We start from the raw sequence: 12,584 nt of genomic DNA on the forward strand, positions 1-12,584 counted from the left end.
TATTATTTACTAAAAAAAAAATAATCTAATTGGCTTGTAATGGATCTCCCTTGTAACACAATTCTTTAATAGTGATTTAATCTTTTCACTAATATGGACTGACACGTTATATAAAGGAAATTGAAGAATGAAATTGTGTACATTATTTAAGGTAAAATTGTATTCCATTTGGCTGTTTACAAACATATTGATATCAATATAATTTTACTCTATTGTAGAGAGAAACAAAAGAACACGAGTGCGTATTTTTATTGATTTTATTCAGATCAATATGCTATTGAAGTCAAAAACAAATATTCAATGTTCATTAACGTCAACAAAACTTTTAAAATAAAAAACCTTAACAAAATGAACATATTTATTGAGGCATTACTAGATCTTTAATTCTTAATACTTCAGTTTACATTGTCTTGACAATTTGAAAATATTGAGAATATCCGATATTGCTAATAATAATAAATCGTATTTGCATTTTAATGCAATTTGTATATGGGTCTAAATGAACCATCTAAAGACATTCTTGACTATTCCTTCATCATACATGAACTTCAAGTTATCCTTTGCTAGAGAATTATTTGTATTATAACCAATTTTTGTAACGTTTGTTATATGTAACAGTTAACAAAAATATTTCGTATAATCAACATTTTTAACATGTGGTTCAAGTAAGTCATTATTATTTCAATAAGGACTTCTAATGGATTTATATATCTATGTCTGGTTTTCTATTAGGTTCTTTCGAAACACTGTGTAATATATGCTTCTAAAATCTGTCACATGACGAGACGTTCATCAAAAAATTATTTGTTGAAGCTGATGTGCTCTTGCGTTTATATATTTTCTAAGTATTGAACTCACCAATTTTGCTACTTATGTTTTATGGGTTTGGGTACAAAACCTCGCGGCGACAACCCCGCGGACCAAAACCTCGCCTGGCCAAAACCTCGCGGCCAAAAATCTCGCCGGGGCGAAACCTCGCCTGGCCAAAACCTCGCCGCCCAAAACCTCGCGTGACAAAATCTCGCCTGGCCAAAACCTCGCCGCCCAAAACGTCGCGGGCCAAAATCTCGCGGGGCCAAAACCTCGCCTGGCCAAAACCTCGCCGCCCAAAACCTCGCGTGACAAAATCTCGCCTGGCCAAAACCTCGCCGCCCAAAACGTCGCGGGCCAAAATCTCGCGGGGCCAAAACCTCGCCTGGCCAAAACCTCGCCACCCAAAACCTCGCGGGCCAAAATCTCGCCATACCCAAAATCTCGCCTGACCAAAATGTAAATGTTCCAACAGATGATAAGGATGACGGTATAAAAGACGCTGTTTCACAAGAAGTATCGCGGGTATTTGACCAAGTCCCGCGATACCATATGAAAATTTTATTTCTGTATTAGAGGATTTCAATATGAAGGTAGAGCGACAGGATGTTTTTAAACTGGTTATAGGGAAAGAAAGTCTGCATAAGGAAAGTAATGACAACTAACGAGGTTAGTTCCGTGAACTTTGGAACATCCAAAAACTTAAAATTTTAACAAAAATCTAATAATATTTATGAAAGCATGAAATAATATATGAGTTTTTACGACGTCCCTTGATTATGTCCTGTAGATTAAAGGAGACATAGATGACCAGGATGAAGGAAATGATCGAATAAAGAAAGTGTGAGGAAACGGGAATGACCCGAGAAAGCCCACGCACACGATGTTTTGTATCTTATTATTATTATTATTATTATTATTATTATTATTATTATTATTATTATTATTATTATTATTATTATTATTATTATTATTATTATTATTATTATTTGTAATGTGAAATGGCATATTAAGAAACTCATTGGGTAAATTTTAAAGAAAAGTTTCATTCGCGGCGAGGTTTTGGCCCGGCGAGATTTTGGGCGGCGAGGTTTTGGCAACGCGAGGTTTTGGCCCGGCGAGATTTTGTTCCACGAGGTTTTGGGCGGCGAGGTTTTGGCCACGCGAGGTTTTGGCCCGGCGAGATTTTGTCCCGCGAGGTTTTGGGCGGCGATGTTTCGGCCGCGAGATTTTGTCCGTATCCCGTCTTATGAAGAGACCCTCCCATATATTCAATACATAACTTCTAGATATGATATATAGTCATTGCCAAAGGTCTGAGCATACTGAGTTGTTTCAAAATATTCGAAATAAAAGACACTGTATTCATTCAAAATAAAGTTTATTAGAGTTGTTCTTTAAAAATAAACATAGTTGTTCACAATTATGATGATATGAAAATTTATGGTTTTGTTGACACATTGATAAATTTGTTAAGAAAAGCTTCTTGGTAATAAACAGGTAACTAATGAAACGGACAACTTAGTCAAGCTTTGACGAAAAATGCTTTAAACTGCTAGCGGTGTTTTTTTTTTTTTTTTTTTTTACTGCCATAAACAGTTGTATATGAGGTTTTCAATCATGTCCTAATAGGGCAAAATTGGATTCAAATCAAAGACATGCAATATCACTGTTTTTATTCGAGTGTACCGGTTGAATAATATGAAGACCATGCAAATAATATAAAACGGAAGTGTTAACTAAGAGCCGAAGCACATGTTAAAATGGTTCTTTTCAGATAAGGAAGTAATTTCCGGCGGAAACTCGTTCAATATGCCAGGTTTTCTAAAGATAGAGTTGAGTTAATTTTGGATTTAACGTCGCTTTCAGCAGCGAGGCTATATGAGACGGGACATACTGATTAACATGGAATCCGAACCACTTGAGCTTCCGCTGGGAATCGAACCCGGGTCTCCCACACCACCGGAGTGTACGCTAACCGCTTAGCCACGAAGGAGCTCTTTTGAAAGACAGATCCAATGTAGTATAAATATTACAAGGAAACACACTGATTGTCCAAAAGTAACATCTTCTCTTAATGACGAGTTTAGTGAATAACAAGCGAACATGATAGAGTTTAGTCGCTTCATAAGAAACAATAGAATTATGGAAGAGCCATTTTCAATCGGTATTAAATAGAATGGTGCACCTGATCTTTCAGCCTTATTGCTTTTGGGGGCAGGATTTTGGGAAATAAACCATTCTTTCAAGCAGGAAACATTACGTAAACAATCTCCTGGGTCAAAAAAAAATAAAATAAAATAAAGATTGGAATGATAAACAAAGGAAGAGGAGACTTGGACCGAAAAATCTGAATTCTAACTTTTCGCATTCCAATGCTAGAAGTTCATGCGTGCCTTTCATGCTAAAAGAGCGCTTTCATTCCGACCGTGTAAAACCTACATCAAGGCACGGAGAAGATAGTGTAACTGTTTGGAGATGCTATACAGAATACTAAGTTGATAATTTAGTTTGAACTAATTGAATAATAAACAGAAACATGTTTCACTGCATTTAAATGACGCATGGAATTCCATCAGGAACGTGGATTGGGGCAGCAATTTTGTACTTCAACAGAATTATTACTAAAAGCATTCTTCCAAACTATACAGTAATTATCTGCGATGGAAGGAAGACGCTTACATAACCAACAAATGGAATAGTCGCGACAGTCACCGGACTTGTTACCTACAGAACTATTGTAAAATGAAATTGACAGGACAGTCCATGAAAAATGCCACTACTTTTTGGATAGTTTCCACAGCTACTTCAGTCACATAGCTTTGGAAAAGTTAGATAACTTAATCAAACCCGTGCCTGGAATTTTTAAAGCTCCTATGAAGTCTAACCGTCGATATTTCATTCAACGTAAACATTCTCTATAAATATATCTCAGTAGAAACTAGGCCATATGTTTTAATTTCTTTATAAGAGATTGTTTATTTTAGGTTAAAAAAGTCCAACAAGATTGGGTTTTGTAAAGTATAGATACATGTCTTTCCTCGTTGAGATTCTGAGAAATCAGTAGACTCCTCAGACCATTGACAAAGGCTACAATTATTATATATATACCTATTTCTAGCTATGTCTAGAGTTATAGGAAGCAGAAGTGAAGGTCACCTAAATTTTGTTGATCCTATCCATTATATTAATTCAATGTTCGGTACTTAATTCAATTAAAAATACAGCTAGGATCTATTTATATATACGAAAACAATTAAAATACTATTCCACTCGATATGACTCATGCATGATAAAAAAATCTTCAAGTTCAGTTATCCTTATCATTATTTTAGCACAGCAAACAAGGTGATGGAATGGTTTTATAGGATATTCAAACATCATTTACGAACTTAGTAATAATGATTAAGTAAAAATGTGTTTTGTGAAAACAAAAATATGATCTCAGTAAGCTACTTGTGTTTATGAGTTCAGTGTTTGACGTGCCAAATCTCGTATACCGTTGGTGAGTATATGTTTTACTTCTTAATACAGATTTTTCTTAAAATTTTGTTGAAATCTCTACAAATAAGCTGTGTTCCTTTGGGCCTGGTCTCTTCCAAATGTTGATTCTCGCGTTCGAACCGAAACATGTCCCTTAAAAATATTTTAAGCAAGCAATTATTTGTTCTATAATTTGTTTAGGAACAAATTAAAATTGATACTTACAAAGCTATTCGCTGGTTGTTTGATGTAATGGATACCGGTTTGGTCTATTGTGCGGCGTCGCAGTTTCCACTCAAGAAAAACTTCATTGCAATTTCATCAAGGATATATTGCCCCACTCCTGCTTTCGAACTTTCCACAGACCATTTACTATGACAACCTGCCTCATAAATGGCTACATTAAGTAGTATAAGTGCATGTTCATTTACTGAACTAGCGTGTGGAATTTTAATGTTCTAGAACGGTATAACATGGGCATTAGTTCAGAAGTCAGCAGATTGCCCGCGATTATTTAACCATGTGACTTGAATCCTTGCCCTTTTGTCGTTTCACATCAAGATCATTGCCATATAAAATACTGGTATTGCGTCTGTTTAAACCAGGGTTCCTCAACCTGGCGGTACGGACAAATAGGGGATCACGAAGATAATCGGGAGAGATAAGTATAATTAGAATCTAATACCGGGAAATAGTTTAAAATATTATTTGCAATTTTGTTCTGATAGGCATATTTCTTTATTTTTATACATACTGGAATAAAAAAATTGGTTTACTAAATGTTTCCAAAAGGTGCAGATTTTTTTAAAAAATCAATTTAAATCAAAGAGGCGCGATATAAAAGTAACGAATACTCCATACTGAAATACCAGAAATATACAAATGTAACAAAAATTCCATATTGAAATACAATTAAATTGAAATCTAATGAAATACCTGAGCATGATGTGATTTCATTTGTGCTTCAATGTTCGGTTCGATCTTCGTGACGCACAGTATCAAGTCATTTTAAATGCTCAGTGAAATACTTAGCAACTGTCCAAGTTTCTTTAATCAAAATTAGAGGTTACTTTAACTTTTTTATGACGAAGTTAAGGGAGTTATGAAGTTTTAAAATTTTCAAACGACCTCCATTTTGAAATACTATTTGTATGAGAATCGGATTCGATATTTGTAATATAAATGAACTGACTAAATTTGGTTTCAATCCATCCGCTTTTAGGGAGTTACTGTATTCACTCTATACACGAAATGGATTCTAGTATTAAAAAATAGATGGATATCGTGAGATATCCGCAATAGGTATATTAAAAATCCCACAATAAGCTTATTACAAACCAGAAATTATAAGAGGGTCGTTGACAAGAGGGTGTGATAAAATGGAGGTCGTGATAGAAATTAGGTTGAGAACCACTTGTATAAACAATGGGCAGGACATGTTCTAGGTAATAATCTACATAGATTTTGATTATTTTCTACCTTTCAAAACCTGAGCTTCCCTTGTAACAAAAGGTAATAATAACCGTAACTTCTTCCGAGAAAACTTCTTCGCATTGATTCACAAAGTCAGGTAGGTCTTTCTGTTAAAACCTCTGCAAATGATTGCCTGAAATTTTATACAGTCACTTTGGTAATTCTATGATTCATCCATTGTCATAATTTCTAGTCGTCACTATCTAGGTAGGGTTCATACACCCTTCTGCCCTAGCTCTTTCACTTTGTGAAATGTCGTAGTATAATCTACGGTCGCTGCTATTACAAATAGCTTTCAGCTCTAATTTGTGCTGGATAGCATTATTCCCTGTTGATTGAGTAACACGTACGTAATCGTATGGACATATCATGATGGATGGATTCTTACTAGCTTACATCTTTAGTTTTATGTCACACGCACACAAGATTGACTAGCGTTCTTTACATTGTGATCCGGACTGTAAGGAAATTTATTTCTTCAATAACAATTATGTTGTAAGGTTATCAGATAAGTATGTGGCTAAAACTACCCTCTAGTACATTTGTACCCCCTTTTCGTATCTATGATACCATATTTGTTTCAAGTATTTTATTATTGTAAAGAGAAAAATAAAGAACAGGTCATATTAGAGCCTATTGCAATATATAGTTGCAATATTACAACATTTCCTGCCGCAAAAATATTACGAAATTAATACAGTTCTATAGTGTATAATCAAATTTCTGTTTTGCTAACCTAACCTACCTAAACTTACCCTAAACTAACCTACATAAATAAAACAATCATAATCCAACAAAGCACAAAACAACATAAAATAACGTAGCAATATTATCGATGCCACAAATAAGGATGTCTCTAATTGTAAGCATTTGTATTGGGGTACACCTGTTTACTCTTTTCGATGTATTTTTCCACTACAATACCTTCATTCTACTACAGAACAGTTGAAACATTAATGCACGTGTGCACATAGTATTGTTGGACTGAGAAACACGGTTTCAGTGCCGCTATCTACAACTTGTTTGAATGGTAACGAATTAGCTTCTATAGTGAAGTTTTCACTATTCGTATGCTTTGTAATTATAATCACATGTCCAATTCAAAGAAATATATTAATATATGGTTATTTTAATTTCAGGATATTGGTTATTCCATTGTCATTTGCTTCAACATATTGAAACTGGAATGCAGATGGTAGTACACGTAGCAGGACGCACTGCCAAACCACCTTCTGGCTTTCCAACTTGTGGTGATTTCACACCTCCAATATAAAATTATTAAAAAATAATATATATGTAAGGTCTATGCTTTCGTTTAAATAAAATATTATTACCATTATTTGAGCCTAATGATTAAATATAAAATCGTAATTTCTTACCATTTTGAATACAGTTAGATTATAGAACACGGTAATTCAAACTCTATGCTCACAGTATAATTGAAGTTGTACACACAAAATAGTGCTATGCATTACATATGTCTTGCTGCAATGCCACGTATTAAACCTGACGATTTCAATCCGGTATTTCGTACAACATCGATAATTCTTAATCTTGGCATTTGCTGGACAGAAATTATTGAGTGACAATAACATCTTAATAAGTTAATATTCAAAGTACTTCAATGCGTATAATCTCTTCGTTTTCTTTATCCGTGATTACGTAAAAACCAAACTAGGGGAGAAATCAAACTTCGTAACTACTTAATGAAGGAAGCAAAGTAATGAAGTCTCTTGTATTAAGCAGTAAAATTGTTCCCAACCCAATATAAAGTTTTTTTTTTTTTTTTTTTTTTTTTTTTGAAATGCCAGTACATGTTTCAAATATAAATGTATACGAAGACTTAAAATATAACATTTTTACTCAGGATACTCCTCTATTACACTTACAGCACAACGAAGATGAACGGGGCAATCTACATCCAAAGTACCTTAGCGTTGGATACCATGCGCGTGATATGGCGTGTTTTGAGTAAATATTAACGAAGTTATAAGAGGTGGCAAATTAAGTTTATATTCGAGAGGCTTTAATTCTAAAACATGGTGAGACAAGTATTATGTCTACATACGTACTTGTATGGTTGCAATGGACAAATAGATTATTTTGCCATTTGCGGCAATTCGATATCTCAAACCGTTCCGAAGATATGATAAACATTGCTAAATTTCGCATTACTACTTAAAATAGGTAATTGTGGAAAATATTTTAAAATATTGTTGCTTTCCGTGTCTTTTATAACATTACACCAATAGCTGTAATCACTGTAAGTCCTTGCAATTACATAATTTAAGCAGTGCTGCAAAATTTAGAAATCTCTATCATATTTTCGAAACGGTTTGAGATATCTAAGTGTTGCAAACAGGAAAATAATTTGTTCGTGAGTTACAAACTACCCAAATATCTGTATATTACTCTTATCAAAGCATTTTTCCTAAATAAATCTTTTTGAAAAAAATTAATCCCTTGTATCTTCGTTTCTATTCATTCTAAACACGACATATCATTATCACGAAATCCAACGCTAAGGGACTTCAGATGTACATTGTCCCGCCCATCTCCGTTGTGCTGTACGTATGGCAGAGGCTTCGTATCTTTGAATATATGTGACACTATAGCGTTCTTAGTTTGAAACAGTGGGTAATAAGTGCGGTATTTTATTATTTTTAATATGAAGATATGAAATATGTAATAACATGACATAATGCTATTTTACGTGGGTTTATAAGTTCTATGTGTGTCTCCTGATGTAGGTTTTCTAGATATTATTTGATGGAACATGTGGGTAAATAGCTGTGGATAAGATTTAAAACTTTGCAAGCGCATTAGATGAAGACATTTAACCATATGCTTCACGTGATTTATGATGTACGTAAGTACTGTTACGTATGTTTATATTATAAACTAGCGGTAATTTACTAACCATTACGATAATTTTATAATTATTCAGTAAGTCCGATATTACCTTATTAAATATTCTTGTTAATTTATTATTTTCTGTCGGAATATTTGCTGAAGCATCAGGAGTCACATTTAGGCCGTATTCCTGTATAAAGTATGAATAAATCAAATTCTAAGGAGAAAGTGTAAAAGTTCTAGAGAAACTTTGTATGTTGAATTGTTTATTCTACTTATATTGTTTATTTATTCCGTACTTTAAATATCTTCCTTGAACCATTCATACCTTTAGCTAGTAGTGTTTGGCTGTTGAAACTTTTGCTGGAAACCATATACACTGCCACATATCAGTTTGTCTAAACAGCTATATTAAGCTACCACTAAGCTATATACATAGGTATAAAATATAAGACCTAACAGTGGCAAAACTGGTATTTTGTTCTTTAAAATAAAAATCGTTGAACTCGGGAACATGATTCTTTAAACAATTTTAAGTAACTTACATTCGTAGACCTTTAAAAAATAGTTATTTACAGAACAGCTGAGCTATACTGTGAATGCATTAAGACCTCCCAGCAAAGTGCTTTAAGGGTAAAGACATACCAAAGAGATATCGCAATCGAGGTCGTTGTTTAATTCGCGGTTGCTACCTCGATGTCCAGGTGGCGATGGATGAAGGGCGCACATAGCGAGGAGGTCACATCCTCGCTGTTAATTTCTTAGTTTGAGGAGAAACATTACTGTGACGCATGCGAAATTATTCCGTCAATGCATAAAAATCGCTGCGAAATCACATTTTGAAATTGAAAGGACGAAACAGTTTATAAATTGGGATGGACGCAGAACGAGATATGAGAGATGCCAAAGTCTCGTCTCTTGTTTCACAAAAATATTTGAAACTTCATGGCTCACCAAGTTCTACCGCGGTGGTATCCATGACCTTCCAGAACTTTGGCAGAAGGTCGTTGATGCTGATGGAATTTATTTTTGATCTTCCAATACGTCTTAGGTGACATATCAATTTTCGAATGTGGTGGGAAAAAAGTGACAGACTTTCTCGGTTACCTTTATACATAAGGCTACATAAGAAGCTAATATGCTTTAGCTTGTTCGAAGTTCAAATTCGTGAGTATAATTTAGTCGTTGGGTCCCATCAAAATTCAACGTGTTCAACTAAATTGAAACGGACACTTCTTAGTTAGCTACGGGTTATAAATAATGGAAATATTGAACTCATAAAGTGAACACAGACGTATAGCAGTGTTTGTGTGCTTATACGTACACTTAAGTCCAAAATTATTGTCGCATTTCTATAAATTATGTTGTTGTAGGAATATAATTTGATAACGAATTCGCCCGGTATTTCTTAATGTCAGTATGTGTATAATCGGTAAGGACATGTATGTAGTAAATGTCATGTCAAAAGAACAGTAGATAAGAACAATAAAATGAAAATAAAACTTTCTTGTCCATTTAGCAACATTTTGTTTCAACTCATTCTAAATTTCGTATTTATAATTCTTCTCCTATGAAATTTACCGCAAATATGCATTTCCCGATTATGTACATAGTATCAGTATTAAGAGTACCCTGCAAAATCATTAATAAATTACATTCTTACAACAAAACAGTTATAGATGTGCTACAGTAATTTTTAACATGAGTGTACATCAGGGTTTCTTTATTGAGTTTTGGGTGCAGTTATGTTTGGGCTTCAAGTGCTGTTGAGTGTTAACACTCCTAACTGTCCAATTATATATATATATATATAAGTGTGTGTGTGTATGTGTGTAGGGTTGTGTAGGGTAAGTTTGGGTGAATCCGGACAGTTCTGATGTTTCTTTCTTTTGCTAGTACCCCTCTAAACGAAAATATCTAACACTTCGTCATGTTATTTAGTGATATGTTGGTATGCATGTGATACTGGAATAGTTTTCATGGAATGGCATGTTAAGAAACAAAAAAATAATTTTCTGAAAGTTGACAAAATTTTTGATTTGCAAATTTGGAAGAGTGAATCCGGACAGTACGTTGGCGATTCCGGACACTGAATTTTGGAGGATATATATACATGGTAGGTATATTTTAGATTACTATATTCCTACACTAACATATTAACATGATAAGTACAGAATATAAATACAAATACATGATAAATACGTACAAATTACTAACATAGCAAGTTCTATATTAATTACTGTTGAAATTGTAAGCTAAATGTAGAGTAGCGTAACTACCACTATATCGTTTAATCATTAAATATAGTAATCGTATTTGTTTCCATTAGAACTTCATTGCACTACTATTTTTTGCTAGCAACAACTAAATTATTAGTAAAATGTATAATATGCGTGCATCGAGGCTAGCATTTATTTATTTTTTTGTTTTTTGCGTTAATGAGGTATGCCAGTTTTGTGAAGCACTAGTCATATTTCAGACACATCGTCCACAGATAAAATACGGTTCTTTACCACCGAAGACACATCTTTCATGAAATCAGGTCTTACACAGAGTACAGGACACCCAGGAAACGTATTTGCTTGATGATGGTTCATAACAGTTCTTCCCACAAAATCCACAGTTCTTTTCATCCATATCTTAGATTGTGTTTGAGGAGACAGTTTGAAACAAACTGCAATTCGGGATACTTAATCTTTTAGCAACGCCGGACCTTTGGGATGTGGGTTTGGAAAAAGCAACACCAGGAAAAGATATGAACTGTTTAACTGAGGACTCTGAAGGCGATTGAGACGTGTTTGGGGATGATTAGGATTTTAGATTTCTGGGCTTTCGGCATCTAAGGCCATTTAGCCCGTCACGTTTTGAGGGATGACGTCCCTCGGCGATCATACTATCCGGGAAAGGGAAAGAGGAAAGGATTGGGGAAGGAAGGAAGCGGCCTGGGACCTATAATTTAAGGTACCACCCGGCATTTGCCTGTTTGGAATGTGGAAAACCTCATTCAGTGTGGCTGGCTGAAAAAGCGTTTACACTTTTTCGACCGAGTGGCCCCACCGGGAATCGAACCCGGGACCGCTCGCACCGAAGGCGTGTTTGGGGATGAGTCTGATGAGAAAAGAGAGGAATTGTTTCCAGCCACTGGTGGATCATATTCATTAGACAAAAGAAATTCATGTTCCCGAATTTGTTGCGGACCAAATGGGAATATACCAGATGATGTAGCCATTCAGTAGTGTAGAATTTTTGAGCACCGTATGATTAGCATTTTGTAATTTAGTTGTGTTTGCAGATAGTAAGATAATTTTATAGCTTTTTTTGGTGATTCTTCGGAGTCCATTTATGGCAAAAATGAATAGACGCTAGATATAAGCAATAGACCTCATTATTTCACACTCATAAACGTGAAAAGCGAGAGAAGAGAGAGTGTTGTGAATCCTCTTAGTTCATTAATCACATTGTCCGGATTCAGCTTAACGTAATAAACCTGTCCGAATTTACCCTTCCATAAACGTCCTTTTTGAGCACTGTAAACTTGTGCACGCGTTGAGCAGGCACTCGTAAAGTAATAAAATTCTTCCAATATGCAACGAGTCAAGTAATGTCTTCGCTTCGTTATATATCTTACTTAATCATTTGCTAATAACCACTTATGTGTAAAACCTTCCACATATTCCACTAAAAGTTACATCAGGTTAAGAAACGTCCATGAACTTTCCTGTTTCTTCTTCTTTCCCCCACTGTCGAAACTACGTATACCACTCTTTGTACTTAATACTCAGCACTGAACTGTAGGAAGGTACGGTGCCTCAAATAGGCATCACAAGTCTCCATATTACACATGCGAAGAACAGTATTATCGTAAGTTTAGGATGTCCGGATTCGGCGACTATCCAGAATCACCCAACTTACTACATATATATATATATATATATATATATATATATATATATATATATATATAT

The 12,584-nt window shown here is 34.6% G+C and overlaps 1 protein-coding gene across 1 annotated transcript in view; it reads left to right on the top strand.

The window, feature by feature from the left end:
- The window catches only part of LOC145660944 (multicopper oxidase 3-like), a 65,784-nt gene extending 58,745 nt beyond the window's left edge, over nt 1-7,039 (top strand). Inside the window, exon 11 of the mRNA XM_081726385.1 lies at nt 6,906-7,039. Within this exon, the coding sequence (XP_081582511.1) occupies nt 6,906-7,039 (134 nt within the window). The remainder of the gene's footprint in view (nt 1-6,905) is intronic.
- Nucleotides 7,040-12,584: the final 5,545 nt, after the last annotated feature.

Source organism: Thermobia domestica, chromosome 9 (genome assembly GCF_964235325.1).
Source record: "Thermobia domestica chromosome 9, izTheDome1.hap1.1, whole genome shotgun sequence".
Classification (NCBI taxonomy): Eukaryota; Metazoa; Arthropoda; class Insecta; order Zygentoma; family Lepismatidae; genus Thermobia; species Thermobia domestica.